Here is a 24,028-nt window from a genome sequence, read left to right as displayed (position 1 = left end):
CCCTTCGTTATGAAGTACAGCACTTGGGTCATTCACTGTATAGACCTCTAAAGAAACGAGAATCGATTATCAGGTCGCCCAACGAAAAAATTGACCCAAAATCTTAAAAGGGTTACGTGTCCGGATAAGCATTTTTGACTTTCATGTCCAAACGACTCAATATTTTGAGCTGAAATTTTGAGACAAGGTAAATACAACATTTCTCTATATTTTGGCAATTTGATGTAATCGTTTCGGAAATCGGTGTCGATAAATTTGTTGGATTAGGGTAACCAATTTGAATTAGATTGACGTTAAAGATGAAAATTTGATTGAATGCAAATCACTTTGGCCAATCAGTGGTCGATAAAAACGCCTTTAGTGTATAGTTGATTATCAGTTTGATTGCTTGATACTTTTGAAAAAAATAGATGTGCGATTAATTAACATGTGTCATCTATTTATTTGAAGATTTCGGGGGGACATCAGCCTCACTGTTGGCTTGTTTTCATTATCTTGGTGCACGCGCAGTGGTCTTTCCTGTGGGAGGAAACCGGAGCAAACCAACGAGGTTGAGAAAGCGCCCATATCTCCAAGCCAGATACACACACACCAGGGATCGAAACCACAACCGCAAGCCGGCCAGCTAGAGATCGAAGCGTGACACTCTAGACCACTAGGCCATCCCAACCCCCCAAACGGGTCTAGAAAAACTTGGTCACATCTCGGGTGGCGATTACCCATTATCTGTGGACCACCCAGATAATGGGAGATTAAAGAGCTGGTAGTTCTCGCTATAATAGTTAAAAACTAGATAATGTAAAGGGAGGTGGCCAGCTAGAGGTCAAACTCGAAGCGTGACACTCTAGACCACTAGGCCATCCCAACCCCCCAAACAGGTCTAGAAAAACTTGGTCACATCTGGGGTGGCGATTCCCCATTATCTGTGGACCACCCAGATAATGGGAGATTAAAGAGCTGGTAGTTCTCACTATAATAGTTAAAAACTAGATAATGTAAAGGAAATTTGCTGAATATTTCAGTCAAATTGATCCACCCTGAACGAGTATTGTATTAATATTGTAGAATTTTCGCTCTTGAAATTAATGGTGGCATTATATTTCATTAATTAATATACTCAGCCAATTTAAAAACTTGACACTCAGGATTTTTGGGACTAGATTTTTAATATTTGGTTTAAGGCAACTATTTTAGTGTTATGTTGTGCACAGACGACCTTGACATCAACAGAAAGCAAGAATACGTCTCACGCCGAAAGTCCTTGACATTGATAACATTTGTGATGTCACAGTACCCCCCAAAATGAAATTCACAGACTTGGAGACGATCGAAATAAAGTGTTTAGTAACGGTTGTGGCCTCCTCTAGCGTCTCGTACTGCCACACAACGTCTTCTCATGGATCTCAGAACATTAGTAAACACTACCCGAGGAAGACGTCGCCACTGCTCAGCAAGAGCATGTTGAAGGTCCTGCAACGTCAGTGGTGGATTCACTTGCTGACGAACACGTCGACCCAGTTCGTCCCAGATGTGTTCAATAGGATTAAGGTCGGGGCTAAGCGACGGCCAATCCAGGACTTGGATACCGGCATTTGTTAAAAAATACTGGGTAATAATTGCTGTATGGGGTCGAGCATTGTCTTGTTGAAACGTTAGTCCAGGCCCATGTCTCTGCATAAACGGAAGAAGAACAGGTTGCAAAATCTGATCCCTGTACTGGACAACAACAAGAGGAGAACCCCAAACCATGACTCTGCCGCCACCAAATCGGTCAACTTCTCTGACGCATATTGAGCGTAACGTTCACCTCGTCTGCGGTACACTCGGACCCTGCCATCGGCAAATCTCAAAGTGAATCGAGATTCGTCACTAAAGACAACCGAATTCCACTGTCTTTGAGTAAATCTTATGTGTCTTGTGGCCCACACAAGTCGGTTACGGCGATGAAGAGGTGTCAATAATGGTCCATTATGGGGCCTCCGAGCTCGAAGACCAGCCCCGCCTGCCTGGCTAGTGTTTGAGAATGACTTTATTATTGTAAGCTATACTATGCTTGTATCCATATGTAAGCAGCTATGATATATAAAACTTAAAAATGAACTGTTGCATTGTTATAACTACCGAGAAGACAAACGTCTTAGGAAAACAGTAAGAAGTAAATACACAACCTGAAGCAGAAGCAATGACAGCTAGAGACAAATTCTATTTGTCTATTTGGTGTCGTACCTCAGTTTCGACCTTTAGGGTAAGCAGCAACTTTGGAAGTAGGAAACCTGAACAAACAGGAAAAAATCTGGTGGAAAAAAAGTAATCTGGTGGAGAAAAATATTGGTGGAAGAACAAAAGAAATCTGGTGGAAGAATTTTTTTTGGGGGGGGGGGTGGAAATATTCGCAGAATATTTGGGTAAATACATTTTGTCTGGAAAATTGAATTTGTTAATTTGTTTACAGACCAGATAATAATTAAGTTAAAATCAGATTAAAATACAATAAATGTTAAAATGCAACTGTATAGAGAATAAAATAGTCATATTTTGATAGGCAGATTTATAAACAATATAATGTCATGAGTTAGGTATGCGTATTGTCAGGTTAACATGACCTGTCAGTATAGTAAATTTGAGTAATTAAATTGAAATTACTTGTGGCCAAATTATTGGGGAGGAGGGGGCTAGTCGGGCCTGCTTTCCTCTGGTGTAGTGGTAGGTGCCCCACACAGCCAAATATTGGCTCCAATAAAAGTTGAACTTGACAACCTGTTTTTCTGCTCCAATTAATCGGACTTATGAAGACTGGTATATTACACCATGCAGTGTGCAACTGTGCTATGACTCATCAGGGAAGTTTTTAAATCGCATCCAAAGGTTTAGCTAAATTCTAAAGGATCGCGGTATTCTTTAATCTTTACACTACCAGGCCGTTCCCTCTATCAAACGATTCTACGATTATCAATTAATGTAAAAGACAGTCAAGTTTTTTTTTTTTAAATCTCTGTAAAAAAGGTAGAGATAGTCATAGTATATTTCTATGGTCGTACGTAAAATCCATTTCAAATGACTGATGACGTTTGGCTAACAAATGAAATGAAATGAAATGGGGTTTAACGTCCTACTGTTCTGCTCCTAAACTGGGCTAATGAAGACGGGCATACACCCTTATATCGAATTCCAACTGCCAAGGGATCCTTTACGTGCACGCCAATATGTACACGGGACCTCGGTTTTTCGTGCCATCCGAACGACTAGACAGCTGGCAAGGGGAAACCACGCCGGAAAATCTGGATGAACTTTCTTGGCCAATGCAGGGATCGAACACCCGACCTCCGGGCTAGGGAGACAGCGTCTTACCCACGGTTTTGCTAACAGCAGAGCCTCGTTTAACATGGTGACTAGGCGGTGCCACCGCCGCGCACTGGCCAAACTGTGCCGCCTACTGAGCCCAAAAGTTGAAGACTGGGCGGCAACATACATATATACGTTTTGAAAATCGCTGACAAAGTTTTTCCCATGTGCCAATACTATATCATGGTGTGTAGGTTTACAAAATCGTCTTTCTGATTGTTTTATGGGTGTATTTCTGTCTGCGGGTCAGCCGCAGCAGTGTTTTGATCTCGATTTTACAGGGTAAGCCTATTATTAATCAATCAATGGTTTAACAAGATACCAAAACTAATAGTGTATCAAATCGACGAAACTTTTTTTTAAAGTGCTCAGAAATCGAGTCTAAGGGAGTCAATTTTCAAAATTTTATCCCCAGACCCCCCGCGCGGGCTCTCACCCGCGGTGTTCGCGTGCTCGCCGCACGACCAAATCCTTAGACGAGGCTCTGGCTAACAGTAACAGTCGTTACAATAATGACTATCTTTAAAGGGTGTTAGTTTTCACAAGTAAGTATGAACATTTAATTAAATAGGCTAGGAAAAGCGAAATCAAAATATCGACCAAGCCCAAAAGACTAAAGTAAAAGGTAATTCTACGGCAGTGGATATTAAGTAAACTACAATGAACGGGAGATAACTCTAGTTAAATAACTTAGGATGACGTCATTTGTCATGTGATGGTTGTAGTCATATGACTAGAATAAATAAGCCATTGTTTAGCCATTTCAAAGAGGGAAGACGTTGGAAAAAGAAGAAGTTTTGGTAATACATTGCCGTTGAGGTTAGTTCAAAATATTGAGACATTCAAATGTAATTTTGTGTTGGTTTTTTCACATTCAATTTTAGCATATCAATCAAGGTATTGCTTCAGCAGGGGCCAATAGCCATAGGCCCTACTTCAAATATCAAAACTTTCTACAAGAAGAGACGAAGACGTGATATCCAATATTTTAGTCTTAGTACATGTATTGATATATATTGCTACCATTCTAAAATGACCTTGATTTCAGAAGAAGGGGTGTAATACCATGGACTACTATAATAAGGTTCATAGTAATACACATCACCAAACTCAACCTTGAAAGGAAAGTAAACACATTCAATTTTTGTTTACAAAATTTTGGCGAGATTATCAACAGGAAAAATGGATGAAATTTTGTAATCAGAATCCACACTATCACACAAATGAGCCCCATGTATACCAGAATCACCAGATGCAGTAAACGTCACATACATGTATATAATTATAAACTTACTGCCATAATGTGTAATTTAGGCTGATTTTATTGACAATAAGAGTCACACTGAACAAATGGATAAGAAGATAGGTCTTGTTATATTATTTATTGCAACCAGTAAGCTAAAACTCATTTCATAACTTATTTTTCCTGTAAGAAAATTACACCAAAATCTCCTGTCCTGGAACAAAAGGAATGAGAGAGGACAATGGGTAGCAGGGACAACAGAATGCAGTCTTGTTCAATACGGTAACAATAATGTATAAACTTGCTACATTATATATTGTAGTCAGAACAGTCCTAACATGGGAAATTGCTATTCTATTTTAAGAAGAACTGCAATAGACCTTTAACATTAACTATTAATGTTTGTCTATGGCTTTCTTGAGTTACACAAACAGTTGATTCACCTTGATTGAACAAATACAAACCTAAAGAAATTCATGAACAATATTGAAGGTATTTGGTTGTAAAAGTTTGTTGAGAATGTCAATGATCTCCAGCACAATCATATAGACTGGACAAAAACCTACTTGTATGAGCTCTGACAAAACATGAATGCCTGGTATTACTCAATCATCAGAGGTATCCCCAGACTCTCTCCTGGGTCTCTCCTATAGACTGCACATACATGTAAAGGGCCCCGAGTAAGTCTTCGTCTTTCTCCTTGTATTAAAAACTGAGTCTGTGACTCTGCATAATTTATTGGTTGTGTTATTTTTATTCAAAATTTCTTTGCATAACAAGTGTGCCAGGTTAGTTCCAGTAGGCACTGTCTTTGATCGGATGATGTCCGCTGACAGTAGGCTACATGTACCTATGAAATACCACTCCTCCCCACCTATTCTCCGGCTATTTTGGAACCATTTACTTCTATTTTTCACCCTGATTCTTTATTTTTCGCAAAAAGAAACCATTTCTCACCATAACTGACACAAATTTATAATGATTCAACAATATTTTCAAGTAGAATTTAGTGATTTAATAAACATGCGGTCTGCGCATGTTCGAGTCTCGTAATGGCTGATCAGTTCAAATGTATTTTGTGTGTTTTTAATCGCAAAATTCTACTTGAAAATAGTGTTGAATTCTTATAAATGTGTGTCAGCTGTGGCAAGAAATGGTTCCTTTAGGTGAACAAAGAAGAATCACAGTGAAAAATAGTCGGTAAGGATTCCAAAATAGCCATAGAACAGAGGTGGAGAAAAGTGGTATTTTCATATTGCAGCTATATAGGGACGGATAGGTATTGTCAGCAGACATTGTCTGATCAGAGACAGTTCATAAAGGAACTAGGGCCAGGATTGCCCGGTATGTAAAGTAACTTAAGGTGGGTTGACCTGTCTTTTCTTTGGCTACTATTATGACAGATGAAAGACAAAAAAGATCCATCCGTGTTATTTTAATCTGTGGTCAAACCCTCAAAATGCCATCTTAGTTTCATAATCACTAATAGTAAATAAAGCTGGATATTTGTCTCATCATAATTACATGTAAACTCATTTTACTTTGGGTAGACATCTGTGTACATGTAACACAGTTTCTATTCAGTGTAAAATCATGTGATTTGTCATTAAGGCACCTGACCTGACCTTTTATATGAAAGTAAGTTTATCATGTGACTAGACCAGTTATTCTAAATTATTGATCTAAAAGTCAAAAGGATGAAGCTCAATTTGTTAATTTTTAACCCGCTTTATTTTTTCTAAAAATCTGCATGATATTACATTTTGTACGATTATTGAAAAAATTAACTTTCTGTTGAAAAGGTTATTTTGTTAAAAATGCCTTATGTTAGATTTAGATAATAATTCAAATATAGATAATGATATGATTCTATTGAAATTTCATTCAAATTTCTTTATTCTGAGCGAAGTGATGGGTGTTTGAATGTTTGACAATTGAGTCTACGTCTCATTAAATTCTTAGTTTTAATCTTAGGGTTTTTTTTATCCATTTGAATCTTGGCCATCTTATGATCTAGAAAGATGGATATAGGCTTGTCATGTGAATAAATTTCTAAATAATAGTTTATAAAACATTTGAAGCTACAATAAAGATCTGCAATATGCAGATTTAGCTCTTATGTAATGCACCTTTAACAGTCTTAGTCTATTATCCTTAGCTGCTAAAGCTTGGATAACCCAAATTAATGTATGGTGTGCACGTTCTGTGTATTTGTGAAATGAACCGTGACAGGTTGGTGATATACATGTGTCTTGGGTCAGTGTTATCTAATAGTATATACATGCTGCAAGGCTTTACATTTAGGTAATTTTTACAGAATGAGTCATATCTTTGCAATTGGGAAATGTTTTGTACAAATTCAATTTACTTTGCTACATGGACATAATGAACATGTGCAGATTAGATCATACAGCCTGTCATAGAATCAAGTGGAGTGGGTTGATCCTTGTATGTGTGGTTTCCTCACTCTGCTAAGGACTCCTACACACAAGCAAGTTATTGAAATAAAATTGTACCATAATAATGTTAGTCTCCAAATCACCTAGTTTGTGTCCCTGTGTCTTTAATTTTAATCTGATTAATAACAGTTTTGATAAGAATTTTTATTACATTGGTAAAAGTTTTAATAAGAATTTGTAATTTGAATCTCTTTTGTTAGGTGAAATTTTCCTTTTGAAATGAGGAAATTCTCTTTTTGAAATGAGGAAATTTGATATCAGTTTGCAATTCCAACATTGTTATAAATATTAATCATCTAATTCTTCCTTGTCAAGTGGAAAAACCAATCTGTAAACTTTATAAGAGGAAATCTATGATATGTGTATGAGTGTATGTCGTCTTAGTTTGAATGTAGATCAGTCATGTGATGTTTGTGTTACGGATATTCAGGTCACATTACTAATAGTGTCATGTGATTTCCAAGTATCCTGTTATATAAAATGTGTGTAGTGAGAGATATAGTTTAATAGTTAATGAAGTATAACGGTGTAAAGGTGTTCCTTGTTCAAGTTAATATTTTAGTAAGTTTATTTAGTTTTATGTTTGAATTTATAAGTCTGTATACAGTTAATGATTATATTAATGATGTGAGATATGTTTGTTGGTTTTTATATGCCCATTTTGAAATGTGGTCATATATTGTCACTCCCGTCGTCCGATTGACTTTAAATTTATACACAGTGTTTAAGGTTCTGAGATGAAGAAGCCTATTGACTTTAAACAATTTCCGACAATCACTGCCAGAGTTATGGTCCTTGACCTCTTTGAAAAATCTCGTAGAAGCTCTAGAGGCTAAAGTTAATATCCGATTGACTTTAAATTTATATACAGTGTTTAAGGTCATGAGATAAGAATCCTACTGCATTTTAACAATTTCTGATAATTACTGCCGGAGTCATGGTCCTAGAGGCTAAAGTTAAAATACGATTGACTTTTAAATTTATACACTGAGATGAAGTTCAAGCCTATTGCTTTTTAACGATTTCCAATTATTACTGCCAAAGTTATGACACTTGATATCTTTGAAATATCTTGTAGGTGCTCTAGAGGCTAAAGTTAATTTAAATTTATACACAGTGTTTAAGGTCATGAGACAAACAATCGAAACAAATTCTAATGATTTCAGATAATTACTTAATCGGATGCGAACCATAATCAGATTTTCATGTGTTGTAAATGTTTTCATTACATTGTACTTACAAAAGAAAAAAATATGCGACAACCCTTGTTAACTGCTTGGACAGCTTAGGTGCCGTGGGTGTATGTTTTGTTGCCTGGCAACCGATCTTTCTGTGTATTAAGGGCTAGTGTAAACTCACATAATGCAATTTGTATGTGTCAGTATGGTAGATAGATAAATTTGGCACAAACATCTACAACATGAATAAATAAAATCATTGTTATAAATAAAACATTTGGGGTGCCTGTCAAATGCCTTGTCACTCCTAAAGAAAATTGTGCTTTATCACCTGTTGATAAGGCTAGCAATATAGCCCTTACTAGTAAAAAATATAATCTTAAAATATTCCCAAGTTGACCTGAAAATGACACATAATATTATTATCTATAAATTCAGCCCCATTGATATTCTTTAATTATTTGAATTTTCTTGTTTTTAGTAGAAAGAAGATATCCTAAGAAGTTAAAATGTTGTTCGGTGGTATTTTAGTGTTGTGTGTAGCATCAGTTCTAGCAGTACCAACCAGTGTCGAATGGATGAAGATCGAACCAGTTAATTTAATTCATGGTCAAGTTAAAGAAGTTAAAGACGCAGTAGCACCTACCAGTTACCATCCATATGATGGTAGTTGGAATGATTTCAAACTGGTTCACAGTAAGTAAATTTCATTAAGAAATATCTATTGTAATATGATCTTGTAGATCTTGACATCTAGATAAATAACTAGGTGAATTTAAAACACTTCATCTAATTTATTTGTTTTGTTAATTTTTCTGCTCATATTATTTGTAAATATTTTGTTAGCTAGCTGTGCATGGAAAATAATCAATTTACTTACCTATTTCCAGTGGAATATTGATATCAAAAAGTTAAATATGCTTTCCATAGCGTAGATTTATTTATTTATTTTTTTTTGTGTAGAAAAGCAATATGATGCTACTGAAGAACCTAAAAGATTCAATATTTTTATGGAAAATGTAAAAAAGATTGAATTACACAATCAGCTGTATCATGATGGCAAAAAGTCTTACTACTTGGGCGTCAATGAATATGCTGATCTTGTAAGTATTAAAGCCAATTCTGTTCATCTGTAAAATAAAATATATTTTTTATTTGACTTCTTTAAACATACATTATGAAAGAGCTAAATCTGTCCATTGCAGGTCTTTCTTTAGGCCGGAAATGTTATCTAAATTATTAATTAGACATTGATTAACCTATCCAGACCATAATCAACTCTGGACGGCATTGCTAGCCTGCGATCTTAAGTGGATTATGAGCCGATTTACAGCATAATTTTCCTTTACGATTTAACGATTAAATGAATAATCGAGACTATGCTGTTTATTGTACAGACTTTAGTAATGATGATCGAGGCTAGGTGGAAATTTCAATCGCTTAGTTCTCGGTTCACATTGGATCAATTTGAATGAAATTTTCAGCAAATTGTCTTTACATTATCTAGTTTTTATACGCCTACATTTTCATGTGGACGTATATTGTCGTTGTCACTTCGTCCGTCCACAATTGTTTGTGAACAGTCTACAGGTCACAATTCTAATCCGATTTCAATGAATCTTGAAATATAGGTTTATCACCCTAAGATCTCGGTTCTTTTCGATATTGGCATGTATCGGACGGTAACTTCATGGTTTATGGCCCTTGATTGTACGAAAAATTATGTTTTTAGCTTGTGAACACTGTAGAGGTCATAATTTTTATTCTTTTTGGTTTAAACTTGAAATGTATGCCTATAGCCCAAAGGTCTCGGTTCCTTTCGATATTCGCGCATATCGGAACGTAACTTCCTGAATTATAGCCCCTGATTGTACAAAAAATCACATTTTTAGCTTGTGGATCCTATAAAGGTCATAATTTTTATTCGATTTAAAAAAAATTATTATTACATCACCGTTACACCCTGAGGACGGCTGAGTTCGAATTTCATGAAAATCGGCCCAAAACTGACAGACAAAATGGCTGTCCCTCGTTCTCAAATTGCGTAAAAATATGGTATATCAAGGTTGTGGACCCTATAGAGGTCACAATTTTTATCAGATTTTGTTGAAACTTGAAGTGTAAGTTTATAACCCAAAGATCTCGGTTCCTTTCGATATTGGCGTATTTCGGAACGTAACTTCCTGAATTGTGGCCCCTGATTGTACAAAAAATCGCGATTTTAGCTTGTGTACCCTATAGAGGTCATAATTTTTATCCGATTTAAAAAACGTATTATTATATCACCATTACACCCTAAGAACGGCTGACTTAGAATTTCATGAAAAACGGCCCAAAACTGACAGACAAAATGGCCGCCCCTCGTTCTCAAATAGTGTAAAAAATATGGTATATCAAGGTTGTGGACCATATAGAGGTCACAATTTTTATCCGATTTTGTTGAAACTTGAAATGTAAGTTTATAACCTGAAGATCTCGGTTCCTTTCGATATTTGCATATATCGAATTGTAATTTTAGCTTGTTCTCTATCCATCTCTCGAAAATGTGGGCGTACCCTGCCTGGCAGCCGCTGGTTGTCCCCCGCCTTTCGAAGAAAGCAGGGGACTATTAAAATGGGTTCGTCCGTCTGTCTGTCTGTCCGTCCGTCTGTCTGTCCGTCACACTTTTTGGGACACAATAACTCTCTTCCTAATTGAGCTAGAATGTTCAAACTTGGTGTATGTGTTTATTAGGTCAATGCCTTGATGGAGTTCGAAGATGAGCATTTTCCGCTTAGGGTAAGCAGAGATAAGCAATTTGATTGGTTGATGCTTTGGGACACAATAACTCTCTTCCTAATTGGGCTAGAATGTTCAAACTTGGTGTATGTGTTGATTAGGTCAATGCCTCGATGGAGATCGAAGATGAGCATTTTCCGCTTAGGGTAAGCAGAGATAAGCAATTTGATTGGTTGATGCTTTGGGACACGATAACTTTTAATTGAGCTAGAATGTTCAAACTTGGTGTATGTGTTTATTAGGTCAATGCCTTGATGGAGTTCGAAGATGAGCATTTTCCGCTTAGGGTAAGCAAAGATAAGCAATTTGATTGGTTGATACTTTGGGGCACGATAACTCTCTTCCTAATTGAGCTAGAATGTTCAAACTTGGTGTATGTGTTGATTAGGTCAATGCCTTGATGGAGTTCGAAGATGAGCATTTTCCGCTTAGGGTTAGCAGAGATAAGCAATTTGATTGGTTGATGCTTTGGGACACGATAACTTTAGTTCTAATTAAGTGAGATTGATGAAACTTGGTGTATAGTTTCATTACAGTAATACCTTGACTAAGTTTGATAATGAGCATTTTCTGCTCAGGGTAAGCAGAGCGATACGCAATTTGATTTTTATATGTGTCCTCTAATTATTTTCCTATTTCGGCGGGGGACATCAGCCTCACTGTTGGCTTGTTAACTATTATAGTGAGAACTGCCAACTCGTTATCGAATCTCCCATAATGTATCTTTAAGATACTGATATAATTATAATTAGTCTGTTTTGTGATTTGTTAGTACGCTATGAATTATTCTTTATAAAGAATATGAGTTTTATATTTGAACCTTGCAGGAATTTGAAGAATATAAAAAATTAAACGGGTTTAAAGCACGAATCAATGGAACAGAATCTGGTTGTTCTACATTTTTGACATCTGCTCATGTTTCTGCACCAAGTGAAGTTGATTGGAGAAAGGAAGGTTATGTTACTCCAGTCAAAAATCAGGTTGGTTTTTAGTTAAAATAGTTTTTGTATGGTGTTGAATTTTATGTGAACTTTTGAATATTTTGTTCTATACAATTATTTCAATACAATGATTGATTTTAAGCAAGAAAGCTGATAATTAATGCTAATAATAGCATCTTCGGCTGTTCATGGATGCGTCAATGAATGATAAGGGATGCGTCAATGAATGATAACAGCACTATATTTATGACATGTTTCCTTATAAAAATTTACAATTGAATAGCACATTGCAGTTGAAATATTTTTCTTTTTTACAGGGTCAATGTGGTTCATGCTGGTCATTCAGTACCGTAAGTACAGTATATTAATTTCACTAATGAAAGTTTCAGAGTGTTTTATAAACAATATTAATTTTATTTGAAGCCTATTTGCACTTACTAGCATCTTTCCAAATTGATATCAGATATAAAGTTATATTGCAGTAGTATGCTAACATGCATAAACCTACATGCATAAATCTACAAATATATCTGAATGCAATACAGGAATCCTAGGAAAAGCTGTCTTTGCAATCATTGATCGAGAGCAACTGATTTCCCCCCCACCACCACCATTGAAACAAATTGAGTCATACAACAGGAAGAACAGATATCATTGAGGACATGGCTATTAATGTGTCTGTAGGGTGTGTCAAATGAACTTTTTAAGGATATGTTTATACGGTTTATTTGTATGTTTACAGACTGGTTCTCTAGAAGGTCAGACATTCCGTAAAACTAAACAGTTGGTATCATTAAGTGAACAACAGTTGGTTGATTGTTCAGCTAAATTTGGTAATGAAGGATGTAATGGTGGTTTAATGGATAATGCCTTTTTATATGTTAAATCTGTTGGAGGAATTGATTCAGAATCTGAATATCCATATGAAGCCAAGGTAATTTGTATTAGATATTCTTAATAAATTGACTTTTTATTGAGCTAATTTTCTTGGTTTTGATCCCACAATCTCAAAAGACCTGGAGTATGGTCGCCTGCCTAATGTTTGTTTTCTCTGAATCCTCCAGCTTCCAACTGCTAAAGACCCCCTGCACACAAGAGAATTATTGAAATAGAATTTGACCACATGTTATATCTCTCTATTATATTAGATAAGACAAATGCTTTAACATTTGTTTCTGGTTACAAGCATGTGCATTTAAAATTACAAATTTATTCATTATGATAATTTATGTTTTTAGGTCGAATATAAATGTAATTTTAAAAAAGCTGATGTTGTAGCTGATTGTACTGGTTGTGTTGATGTAACTAGTGGTTCTGAAAGTGCTTTAAAAGAAGCTGTTGCCACTGTTGGTCCCATTTCTATAGCTATTGATGCTAGTCATCAGTCATTCCAACTTTACAAAGGAGGTTTGTATTTTTGTACATTGTCACTATAGTGATCAAGCTTTGAATTGATTGCATAAGTCACTGTTACATTTAATACAACATCAAGGAAAAAGGTTAAATATATAATTTCCTTAACTTGGTCCAAAAATTATTAAATATGTCCATTTTCAGTAGACAATGATTGCTATTGATTTTTAAAACATTGTTAGATGAACAAAGTGATAATGATTCTACTTTTGTCAGGGGTAAAAATTAGCCCATTTTGAGGAAGGGTTTATTGTTACTATAGAGAAGTTCTTTATTTGCATAACTAAGCTTTATGCATGAATGATTTTCTGTTCATAAACATGACCAAGCAAACTGTATGTTCAGTAGAAATATAAAAACATTAATGTAATGGTGTAGTCTTCATTTAAATATGTCATTTGAATTTAAAGCAGGGTGTAAAACTTGTGTTTCGTTGTTTTTTTAAAAAATTGTTTAATAATATTTTGTTTATAAGTAAAACCTGTGTTTTATTTCCTACCAGTGCAATATTTTTTTTCAAATAAAAATGTATTTTGATTGTTTTCTTTTCTTTGTGCAACTATAGTTATTGTTTTAGAAATAATAAATTTGATATTTATTACTGTAGGTGTTTATGATGAACCTGAATGTAGTAGTACACAGTTGGATCATGGTGTATTAATCGTTGGATATGGTACATTAGATGGAAGTGATTACTGGATTGTTAAAAACAGGTATTTATAAGCACAATAATAACCTTTTCTTTTTTTTATAGATTTTTTCTTTTTTTTTAGATTAAGTCAGTTTAAGTATGGAAATCAAATGTCAAATTTGATGAAATAGCTTATTTACTTTGTCTGTGAAAAATTTCAAATCTCAATATTCAACAATTCAAAGGTGAATGCTAGATATACTTAACCCTTTAACTGTGTACTTTGTAAAACGTTAACTACCCCCTATTGTGTAATTAATTTGACGAAAAACGTCATTTTTGGACCTTTGTATTCCTGAATACAAACTATAGTAGTCTGAAACCATATTAAAACTAACGGTAAATAGAGTTGTCTCCCTTCAATTAGATTTCCTCGACCAGACGTAATATAACGTCCTACACATGCTGCGATCGTATGTTCGAAGAATAGGTTGGGGAAAATACCTCCAGGGCGTTATATTACGTCCTACACACGGTGAGTGGCAGTTGTCCAGGACGTTATATAACGCCCTATGCAGTTAAAAGGGTTTAAAAAAAGGTCATTACAAAATTTGTTTGTTAAATTGTATGAATGACTAGATAATCACTTATCACTACAACTTACAACAAGCATATAGACATGAATATCCAGTAGAAAATTCTAGGATGTATAGTCAGTCGCACAGGGAAACTGATCATTGTATTTCTTCAAAAAAGTACTACAGTGCTTCATATGACAAATGATTAGAAGATAAACACGCTATAATTTGTGACTTATTATTTTAATACAGCTGGGGAGAGACATGGGGTAAAGATGGTTACGTCTTGATGTCCAGAAATAAAGATAATCAATGTGGTGTAGCAACACAAGCTAGCTACCCTCTAGTATAATTCTTAGTAAGTAAACAAATATTCAAATTGAAATAGTCATTTAATCATTTTCAAATATATCCATATTAATATAGATTGTTTAAGGTTATGAGACAATCAATCAAAAAAATTCTAATGATTTCTGATAATTACTTAATGGGGTATTACTCGTAATCAGACTTTTGTGTGTTGTAAATGTTTCCATTACTTACAAGAGAAAAAATATGCATTTGGCTGTCTGGACGACTTAGCTGCTGTGAGGGGTATATTTCATTGCCTGGCAACCTATCTTTTTCTAGTATGTTATTTTGTACAAGGTTTTGAATGTGATCTGTATACAAGCTATTATTGGCTCTAACACCATACATCGTAACATTTCTGATAACATTTTATTTTTATTTTCCAGATAAAGCCTACTGTTGTCATTCAGTTTTGCATTTTAGTGTGTCACATCATTTCAAAATTTTATAGGTTTTTTTTTTTCATCAATTGTATAAATTCCCATGTTATAAATAGATTTCAAGGCATATATTTCTATTTTAATATGTAAAACTAGATTCAGAACAATGTTACTTTTAGAAAGACTTCCTAAGCTTGGCAGCCCCAAATTTGTACATATGTTAAAGGTTTTGAATTAAAATTTGTTGTGCCCAGTGTTCTTTAGGGGAAAATCAATGTTTTGACTAAACAATTGTCAAAATCTTGTTGATACCCAAACATGATAAAAATGATATGATAGAAAAATAGTTACAAAATGATGCACTTTTCTTATTATATTATTATTTCTAAGGAATACAATTTTGAATTGCAGTGATGCATATTTTTCTTTCATTAAAGATGTAACTTAATGTAAGTAATATCATTTGCATATCATGAATCTTGTTTATATGTTCTTATTACTTTAAAGGACAATTTTGTAACTGGGGACTAAGTGAATTGCAGTGATATGTAAAAAATCCTTAATTTAATGCATGTAATGTTAATCTCATATGATGAATCTTGTTTATATGTTTTTATTTGATGAATTTGTGAATAATAAAATATTTTTACTACATAAAATCTTTATTTAACCTGGCAAACTTAATTTCTTTATTAATGTATGTAACATCTTAAAAATATTGGGGGGGGGAGGCGAATGGTTAGTGCGTGAAATCACAAGGTCTGTCATTAAATCAAGTAGCATGGTTTTGATTCCCCGCTTGTATGTGACAAGGAGTAGGGTTGCCAGTCCACCCTCGTTGGTTTTCTCAGATTTCAACCCCTAACGACCCCTGTGCACATGTGAATTTTTGAAATAAGATTGAACCATGTGTTAGTTTGTGTCAAGTGGATGTTAAACCCCATTTCACTCTCTCTTAAAAATAAACTCATTTTTATATGCCCACATTTTCACACCTCCCATTTCAAAATGTTGGGGGGGGGGCATGTTTGATGGTCGAATGGTTAGCGGTTAGCGTGTGCACACTGCATCATAAGGTCTGTCATTTAGTCAACTGGTTGTATGTGACAAGGAGTAGGGTCGCCTGTCCAATTTTGTGTTTTTTCTGTGGTTTCCTCGCACTGCTAAAGACCCCTACGCGTAAGCGAATTATTGAGATTAAATTAAACCATATGTTAATCCCGAAATGCCCTAGTTTGTGTCGAGTGGATGTTAAACCTCATTTCTCTCTCTTAAAATGTCGGGCGTAGCAAAATTTTTTAACGCTTCGATGTATAATTCCCGTAGAATTATGCTTAATTGTAGTTTCAGGTTGGCATCTTCTAAAAATATTTTCAAATAGAAATATGCATAAATCAAGTCTCATTTATGAGTTTATTTGAATCAAAAAAGACATTCGGAACATATCGTGGGGGTTAATCATCACAGATATTGGTTGAAGAATAAGGTGGAACACCAAACTGTATTTAACAAAAACAAAGGCAAAACATACCTATAAAATTTTGTATTGTACATATAAAATATAAAATTATATATTTAAAATTTTCCTAAAAATTTAGTTTCTGTAACACTAAAGTTTCCTGATAAAACATTGGAACCAACAGATTTCTTCTGATTGGGTTGTTGACCACCAACAAATAATCCATATTGTCCTGAAACACAAATATAACATAGTTTAGTCCATGTTTAACCTCTTTAAAAAGTAATAAAAAGTAAAAATATTCTCTTTAACAAATGCAAAATCTCAAATAGCCTATTTCTGATAAAAACGATTCAAAGTAAAGCTGGAAAAATCTAACATTAACTAAACTGAAGATTTGGGACGACCAAAAGAAGATGATGAAACAAGAAGATAACCCATTTTGCACAAAAATTGGCGTTAATTAATAATTCTAAAATAATCTGTCAGTGAGAAGGCCAAATGAGCAGGCTATAGTTTCATAGCTGCAACAATACATACCTGGGTATACCATCCATCCACTGTTATCTTCCATCCACACAGCCATACTTTCACCTTTAACTCTAAATGTTACTCTTATTTTATTCTGAGCTATAATATATTGTCTCTTAAAATCCACTAATTGTAGTTTAGGTGTTGGTTCTGGACTATTTTGCCAGTTGATATATACTTGAATAACCTCATCAGCTGATATTTGACCATTATTATAAACATCTACTGATCCCTCTACATCATTGCCTGCTAATATTGACTGACTAAATTGTAGATTAGAATAAGTAAAGTTTGTATAAGATAATCCGTAACCATAAGGATAAAGTGGATCGTAGTTGAGGTAGCGATATGTTCGGCCTTCCATAGAATAGTTTACCATTGGTGGCAACTGAAAGTTATGACAAGAATGGTATTAGATGTTTGATTTGAAACCAAAGTTTCGCTGTGATGATCTGAACCTTTTCTTTATAACGTAACTCAGATTTCAAAGCAAAACCCCGTACTTTTCTGAGAGGATGTATATTACCTGACTTTCATGCATGGGCCATGTAAACGGTAGTCTAGCAGCAGGAACAGAATCAGGACCAGTCATTGTAAGAAGATTGAATAAAGCTGATCCTGTAGCTTGTGAAGGATAAAAAGCTTCTACAATAGCTACAACTCTAGGATTACTATCAGCCCATGTTATATCAACAGGTCCAGCATTAAATAAGATGAGAAGAACAGGACTATTAGCTGGACCTTAAAAGGAAACATTTACATATATACACAACAGAGATTTACCTAATCAACACTAGTTAATCATGGCAGTGGACGCGCCTCCCTTCGGAAGAGGGTCTAGGGGGCTCTCCTCCCATAAAATTTTGGAAAATAGGGTTTGAACTAGTTCTGCTCTGAACGTAGGTCTCATTACACTCGCCGTGTAAACTAGCTTTGCACCAGAAGAGAGGAACTATGAGAATTACGGAAAATTGCAATTTTGAAGCTGAATTTGTGACATTGGAGTAATATAATATTTTGATATGAACATTATAAAAATTTGAAGGAAGGAATACGACTTTAGCAAGTTCGGAATCGGGTTAGGGTGCGACTTGTTTGAATTTTGAAGATTATCACGCCGTTCTGGGCGTCCAATTCATTGGCGGGCACCTAACCAATCTCACTCCAATTATATTATGGGCACCCACGATTTCGTCGTTGGCGGCCCACCAATCTCGGCATTATGGGCGCCCCTTTGGGATGAGGCGCCCCACCAATCATGCCGTTTTGGGCGCCCCATTGGTGAAGTCGTAGGCGCCCAACCAATCATGTCATTATCGGCGTGCCTTCGGGATAAGTCACCCCAAAGATCACGCCGTTAAGGGCGCGCCATCAATCAAGTTGTGGTGTTAATCGTGTGATTCATTATGAGGCGCCTTACCATTGGGGGGGGGGGTGCCTCATATATAACGACATGATTTCCGAGTCGCCCATAAAAGCAAGTGACATTGGTTGGGCGCACCGCTAATCTCGTAAGCGTCCAATCAATGTTACTCGCCTTTAGTGTATGCAATACAGGATACACCCTATAATCTATTTCGCCTACCGCTAGGTACTTATAGTAACAAAATAGTTTGATATATGATTATGTAAATAGGAATGGATCTTTTATTTAACAATTATCAAAACCATCTTGTAAATATAACAGGATCTTGTGAAACAGACTCAAGCTACTATTGGTACGACATACTATTATTAAAAGCATCTTGTACAATAGGATTAACTCACTACTAATTTAATATTACTGCATCTTGTAAAATAGGATTAACTTACTGTTATTAACTACATTTTGTAAAAATTATATGATTAACTTACTATTATTAACAGCATCTTGTAAAAGCTGTAATTGTTTTCCAGGTAGATCTATTGTAGCTCTATCATTACCTTCTTGTTCTATTGCATTACCTGATTTGTACATTATCAAAACAAAAGTATAGGTACAAAGTATAACAATAGTAATAAGTTTTCATGGATAAAACAAGTTTTCAATATGTGGGAAATACAAAATATTAACCAATCTGATTAAAATACAGATCTATATTTCGTTTCGTTTTTTATACTTTCGATGGCCTACACTACATGAAGATCTGACCAGATGTAGTGGGAGGTCGCGTAAGGGGTCACACGAGCGGCTGTTGACCCTATGGCGTCAGACATTTGATTACCCAATCAGCGTTGATGTTTCTAGTGGGTTACCCACAGTTCCGTGCACCTCACGCCAAATACTTGCCGTAATAGACTGTTTTATTGGCTAATCCCTCAAACCATCAAGAACGCGGCTTATATAGCCACTCTTCCAGATCCTAGTGTAGCAAAGACGAATAAAGGAAAGTTTGAACTATAAAAAAACGAAACGAAATAGGATCTGTGTTTTAATCAGACTGCTAACGTAATTAAAATTAGATGTATATTTGGTTCAAATTGACATTTTGTATCGATCCAGGCTAACAAAACCAAGTTTGCATTGGCTAAAATGAGAGGTCAGTTCAGATCAGTTTAACAAGCATTTAGACTAACTATTATTCAACTACACAAAAAAGGAAACAGTCCGATGGGAAGAGAACATAGCACAAGGAGGTAAAGCAAATGATAATTCCAATTATGACGTCCGACTACTCGGAACTTATGTTAGCTGTAATCTTCGGTCAGAGGATACAGTGTTTATTATTCTTACCTAAACCTAAGCAGACGATGACGAAATCAGCACCTGTTACAGCTTTAATAATACCAGCTTGATCGTAATTAGTACACTTTGTATCACCATTACACCCAGAACTAAACTGTACTTTTCCTAATGCTAATCTAGAGAGGTTCTGTAAGGGTGTAGTGGTATAACGAGGATTCACTTTAGGGGAGTAATTACCAGTCTGAACGACCGTGTTATTTGCTGCAGGACCAACAATCTAAAGAGACAAGGACGTCTTTTATAAATAGTTTCAGAGACAATCGGCAAGAAAATTCATATTTTATATAGCTCAGACTGATAACAAAAAAAGGTAGCAGACAATAATTTAATTATTAATTCCACAATTTCAATTTACTTTGTTTGAATAGTTGCCTAATGACTTACTGCTACTGTATCATATCTTGATGTTCCTATTGGTAGAAATTTGTTGTCGTTCTTCAGAAGGACTAAAGTTTTCATAGCTGTTTGTATAGCGAGTTGTCTGTGTTCTGGACTCTGTACAACTGACGATGCATTCAATTGCTTGTAAGGATTCATTTCTGGTGGATCAAATTCACCTAATCTCATTCTGGTATACCAAACAGGTTTCATTAATTCTCGTACTCTTGATTCCAGAATCTTTCCTTCGGATACAGCGTCACCTAAATTGAAAACGAGTTCAACAATATCTAGCATTTATGGGCCTTGGCGTTGAATAATTCAGCAACGATTCACGGTGAAAATTTATGACAAATCCTTCATAAACGGCAGTGGCAATGATACTAATGGCCGTGAAAAGGTCTATATTTTTAATGTTAAATCTTGGAATGCATCCCTCTTCCAGGTAGAGGTAGCCATTGTTAAAATTACGCTTTCCATTTCCGATGATGGCGACAATAGCAGATATCAGATGGATGCTTAATGGAACTATAACCTTGTTAAATACATTTTTTTTTAAAATAACGACTAGGTGAACCTACCCAAAGATTCGTAGACTCTTTTCACCTTTGGCGACCCAAGTTCAATATTACAGCCAGCATTGATACAGGCAGCTACTGTGTCGACACTATTATTCAGATAGTGGTGTTGAGTTATGATATTTTCAATAGCTCCATAATCACTTATAACATAACCTTCGAACCCCCATTCTTCTCTTAATATATCTATCAACAACTCCTTGTTAGCACAGGCTGGTATACCATTTATTCTGTTAACATGACAAAATACGGTAATAATGGTTATTCAAAATCAAGTTCCATATATACAACGCGACATAGTAGTCTAATAGCAATTCTAGTAATGGAAGAAATCCCATTTGGATAATATGTATTGACTAAACTTTGAAGAATTTGAAACATCAAGAAGAAAATTGCACCAGCAACAACAAAGATAGCTTCACTACCAACCTTATATTTTTAAGCCAAAGACTTAAAATACAACATGACACTATAACTGATTATGGAATAGCTCTCAAGAAGAAAACTACACCAGCAAAGAAATGTAATATTATAAATCATGATTAATGTTAATAAATACAGTATTACCTGTTGTAACTACACATAATATTATAAGTTCCTGCTTTAACACAGGATCTAAAAGCTGGTAAAAACGTTGTTCTCCAATCTCTTATTGAAACCTAAAGGTAGAGAAATCTACTTAAAATATATCAAACCTCTTCTAGGCTTCATGATGTGATTTGAAGCTAACCTAAAGACGTTTTTAGGGAATGAATTGTATTTACAGCGGCATATTATACATGTATATATAAACAATTATCATGCTTTGTAATGAAGATGACAATGTTGCCCTCAAAAATCAACCCCAGGCTGTAACCTTTTATATACCTAAGGTTTTATATACCTATAGGTTTTTACATATTAGGACGAGTGCAGATGTTCTAATATAATTTGCATAAGGTTTATTGAGCGGAATTGTTTAAATAAATTACCTCGGCATCAAAACCAAATCTAGATACAGGAATGGACTCTGGACCAGCATACGCATCAAAATGTTTACATCCAGCACTGGTTAAAAGATATCGTGGGTGGTCACCTTGTAGACCTTGTACAAAAGCTGCAGCATATTCACCACTAAAATAAGGATCTTCTCCATAGGTTTCCTGTGCATTGAAATTGTGTATAAAATATGATATTCTAAGCCAATTCATCATTTCCGCATACCCAAAGGATCTGTGGACGACACAAAGGCACCAATTATTGTCACTTGTACTAAATATTTTATTCTAAGAGCGTCACATTCCTCGCAGTGTTTGTTTGATTAGACATAATCTCACTAGAGAGAGTTTTCTCTGGTCACTGCTTCAAGTATATGAGGAACGTCATATTAAGTGACAATAACTCTGTAACAAACTGCCGTACCCAATTTTTCTTGATAAATAATCGAACAATTATAGCACATATAAACGTAGTAGGGCATCCCGGGTAGGGGTTGACTAATTTCGCGAAGTATAGCATAATTGTTCACAGAGTTATAAGAAGAACTTCAGATTGAAGTAGTACTTTATAATCAATAACAATTATTCGGAAATTCTGACTAGGGATAACAAGAACTTCAGCGACAATTATAGTACTTTATAATTAAAAATTCAGTTTGAAGCAGCACTTTATAATAAGTAACAATTCCGACTAGGGGTAAAATGGTGCAATCGGAAAGGCATCACACACAAACAACTCTGAAAGCGTATGCTATATATACCCGCTTGGTTCGATCTAATTCAATGTTAGGACTATTTCGAAGCGAAACTTAACGAACAGAATATAGTAATGGTATTTACTAACTTCGTTTCGACCCCATCTTGAATCTCTCATTATGTTAATTACAGGAGAGAAACAGCTAAGTCCGGTACCGAGACCATAATCTTGCTTCTGGCTGTAGATTGTATTCTGAGCTCTAACCTCTATAGCTGTTGCTCTAGCTACATCATAGATTAACTGGGTGCTGATTAAAAATATAGAGATAGACACATTATAAAAAATAAAGACACGGCTAATTTGCAGTGGGCTGTTTTTGGAGGTTATTTTTATAACGTTTGATTTTTCTTGTTGGTGCCATCAATAGGCATGGATAGCCACATTCCCATGTACCATCGTTTCAAAATCAAACTTTCTTGGAATCCTCTACGTTTTCAGGTTCCTTATTATTAAAAATGGATCCCCCGCCTTAAAGGTCTCCAGAACCCTAACCGAGTGCACACGCAGGGGACGTCAATTCTAGAATTGGTCTAATCGAACACTACGTACTCCTATTGGCACTTGATGAAACGTTGCTGGAATGAATAGGTAAACAAAATAACGCACGGCAACGTGTTTACCTGAAGGCTGCAGCCAGACCAAGCGCTTCAGCATAACCAGTTCCACCACCTTGTACATCTCCTCTCAGACATTCCGTCCACCATTCATAGGGTTTAATACCAAGTCTAGGGATCGCATCAGTCCCGCCTGTTCCCTTTGACATTTGACCCATCATTTCAGGTATCGTCAATCTACTAACTAAATCATCAACCCTTTCTTCCCATGTTAAAGACACGTTATAGAAGGGGAAATCCGGAAACCCATAGCATAACGCTAGGGACACCACAAGTACAACCAAACAGACCTTCATCCTAACACAAACTGATAGTGAACTAAACGTTCCTTTATCAATTTTCTTTAAGTTTAGAGATTAGAGGAAAATTTTTTTTTATCTTATTTTGTTTAATTGATCTACATATATTTATAAAACTGACCCCATTATTATTGATATATTACAATCTGGGGAAGGCTACATGTCCACATGTTAAAGAAATGCTAAATGGCCTTCAAATAGGTAGCCCCTTACTCTCTTTTACATAAGAGTAAAAATGGTCCCTTTATGATTTGTACGATTACCAAGAGCGTCATACTCCTCACTGTGTTTCGTTTGATTAGACATAATCTCACTAGAGAGAGTTTTCTCTGGCCATTACTCCAAGAATATGAGGAACGTCCTAGTAAGTGACAATAAATCTTTAATAAACTGTCGTACCCAATTTGTCTTGATGA

At 35.3% G+C, this 24,028-nt stretch overlaps 2 protein-coding genes across 3 annotated transcripts; one reads left to right on the top strand and one right to left on the bottom strand.

Annotated features, from left to right (window-relative positions):
- Positions 1–4,023: 4,023 nt before the first annotated feature.
- Positions 4,024–15,953, top strand: LOC126812515 (procathepsin L). Of its 2 annotated transcripts, none has more exons than XM_050538937.2 (10): positions 4,024–4,161; positions 8,704–8,918; positions 9,186–9,325; positions 11,828–11,980; positions 12,259–12,291; positions 12,684–12,875; positions 13,180–13,348; positions 13,962–14,067; positions 14,816–14,921; positions 15,301–15,953. In XM_050538937.2, exons 2-9 carry the CDS (start codon positions 8,732–8,734, stop codon positions 14,913–14,915), a joined length of 1,080 nt encoding a protein of 359 aa, XP_050394894.1. In that variant the 5' UTR covers positions 4,024–4,161; positions 8,704–8,731; the 3' UTR covers positions 14,916–14,921; positions 15,301–15,953. The 2 variants fall into 2 exon arrangements, with proteins under 2 accessions (XP_050394894.1, XP_050394897.1); XM_050538940.2 differs by lacking the exon at positions 4,024–4,161 and adding an exon at positions 7,453–7,605.
- Positions 15,954–16,829: 876 nt separating this feature from the next.
- On the bottom strand, positions 16,830–23,738 carry LOC130010852 (uncharacterized). Its single transcript, XM_056098967.1, has 11 exons — positions 23,734–23,738; positions 22,787–22,946; positions 21,937–22,107; positions 21,533–21,624; positions 20,969–21,195; positions 20,394–20,650; positions 19,998–20,226; positions 19,139–19,228; positions 17,811–18,025; positions 17,294–17,672; positions 16,830–16,985 (listed from the first exon to the last, which is right to left on the bottom strand). The coding sequence occupies exons 1-11, from the start codon at positions 23,736–23,738 to the stop codon at positions 16,870–16,872; spliced, it is 1,941 nt and encodes a 646-aa protein (XP_055954942.1). The 3' UTR covers positions 16,830–16,869.
- Positions 23,739–24,028: the final 290 nt, after the last annotated feature.

Source organism: Patella vulgata, chromosome 2 (genome assembly GCF_932274485.2).
Source record: "Patella vulgata chromosome 2, xgPatVulg1.2, whole genome shotgun sequence".
NCBI lineage: Eukaryota > Metazoa > Mollusca > Gastropoda > Patellidae > Patella > Patella vulgata.
This window is presented reverse-complemented; position numbering and strand designations above follow the sequence as displayed.